Raw genomic sequence first — 1,730 nt, 5'->3', positions numbered from 1 at the left:
ACCATAGACTTCTATAGAACTCTAGACCATAGACTTCTATAGAACGCTAGACCTTAGACCTCTATAGAACTCTAGACCTTAGACCTATTTAGAACTCTAGACCATAGACTTCTATAGAACTCTAGACCATAGACCTCTATAGAACTCTAGACCTTAGACCTCTATAGAACTGTAGACCATAGACCTCTATAGAACTCTAGACCATAGACTTCTATAGAACTCTAGACCCATCCATCCATCCATTTTCTTCCGCTTATCCGTTTCCGGGTCACGGGGGTGACAGTGCTCAGACTGTCACCCAGATCACATCGCACCGATTAAAAACCTTCCTGCAGGTGGAGAGCCCACAGGAAGGTGGTGCCCAGCGAGGGACATGAACCCTCTACCTTGAGATTGTTAGTCTCATGCTCTACCAACTGAGCTGGCTGGGGGCCGAACTTTAGACCTTAGACCCTCTATAGAACTCTAGGCCTTAGACCTCTGAGCCATAAGCTCATGTTAAAGGTGTGAAGTACAATTAGGATTCAACCTCTCATTCTTTGTCGCCATAGTAACTGCTATATAACACATAAACGCTGATAAAGAAACAACAAGGTACAAATAAACACATTTATTGTCTTTTTCACAATCAAAGGAGCTGAAATACATAGAAGACAAAGACACAGGACTCACTGGTTTATTAAAAATATATTATATATATATATTATATATAATAATTAAGAAAAACTTGAATATCAACAATACCCATTCATTATATATATATATATATATATAATCTGGGTGCCACGTGTTGACCCCCCCCCCCCCCCCCCCCCCCCCCCCCCCCCCCCCCCCCCCCCCCCACACACACACACACACACACACACTGCTGGAGGTTAACTCTGTGTATCTTTCAGGTGAAGACGTGGTTCCAAAACCGAAAGAGCGAAGTGGAGAAGACTAAAACAGGTGAGCTGCTCAGATTAAGACTAAGTGGAGATTAAAACTAGAATTTAGTTTCTGATAGTAAAACGTGTGTGTGTGTGTGTGTGTCAGGAGAATCCTCAGGGAGGGCAGCGGGAGGCGGAGGATGGTGGTCTAAATGCCAGCAGCAACATGGGGGAGGAGAATACTGACCCAGCAGGACTCTCGGGTCTGGCCCCCAGTTCGGCCCCCCACTGTGACCCCCCCCACATCCACACAGCAGCTGGACTCTGACGGCTCGGACGACACGGACCAGGAGCTGGACATAGAGGACGACGACGAGTTCACACTGCAGCACTTCTGAGACGCTCCGGCTCTGTGGGGACAAACGAAACCCCTCCCCCTCCCCGCTGAGACTCACTTCAGCCCCCCCAGAGAACTTGCCTCCCCCCCCCCCCCCCAGGAGAAACTGGCGCCCCCCAGAGAACACCCCCTGAGACTCACTGCAGCCCCCCCAAAGAACTTGGCGCCCCCCTCAGAAACTCACTGCAGCCCCCCTCCAGCGACAGCCTGTATTGGGGAGCCGGTGTGGAACCCCCATGCAGTGTCCTCTTCATCCTGTTGTTGTATGTGTCCCCCCCTTCCCCACCAGGTTGTAAACTAAAGTAATCAATATAGCGTCCCTGTTCACTTTTTATTGTTCCTTCAATGTTTTTGTGAAAAGAATAAATGTGACCTGTGTGTTTGTGTCTCAGCTGGAACACTGAGCGTCTTCATGGTAGAGGGACTACAGGGACGTGAGCAGTACCCCAAGAGGTTACATGGTT

At 48.9% G+C, this 1,730-nt stretch overlaps 1 protein-coding gene across 1 annotated transcript in view; it reads left to right on the top strand.

The window, feature by feature from the left end:
• Positions 1-1,387, top strand: part of hhex (hematopoietically expressed homeobox) — a 9,598-nt gene extending 8,211 nt beyond the window's left edge. The window contains 4 exon segments of the mRNA XM_080460630.1: positions 897-920; positions 922-948; positions 1,036-1,157; positions 1,159-1,387. Coding sequence (XP_080316756.1) covers positions 897-920; positions 922-948; positions 1,036-1,157; positions 1,159-1,267 — 282 coding nt within the window. The 3' untranslated portion in view covers positions 1,268-1,387.
• The last annotated feature ends 343 nt before the right edge of the window (positions 1,388-1,730 follow it).

Source organism: Lipophrys pholis, assembly GCF_963383615.2.
Source record: "Lipophrys pholis genome assembly, chromosome: 1".
NCBI lineage: Eukaryota > Metazoa > Chordata > Actinopteri > Blenniiformes > Blenniidae > Lipophrys > Lipophrys pholis.
The sequence above is the reverse complement of the archived record's forward strand: the minus strand, read 5'-3'. Positions and strand labels throughout refer to the sequence as shown.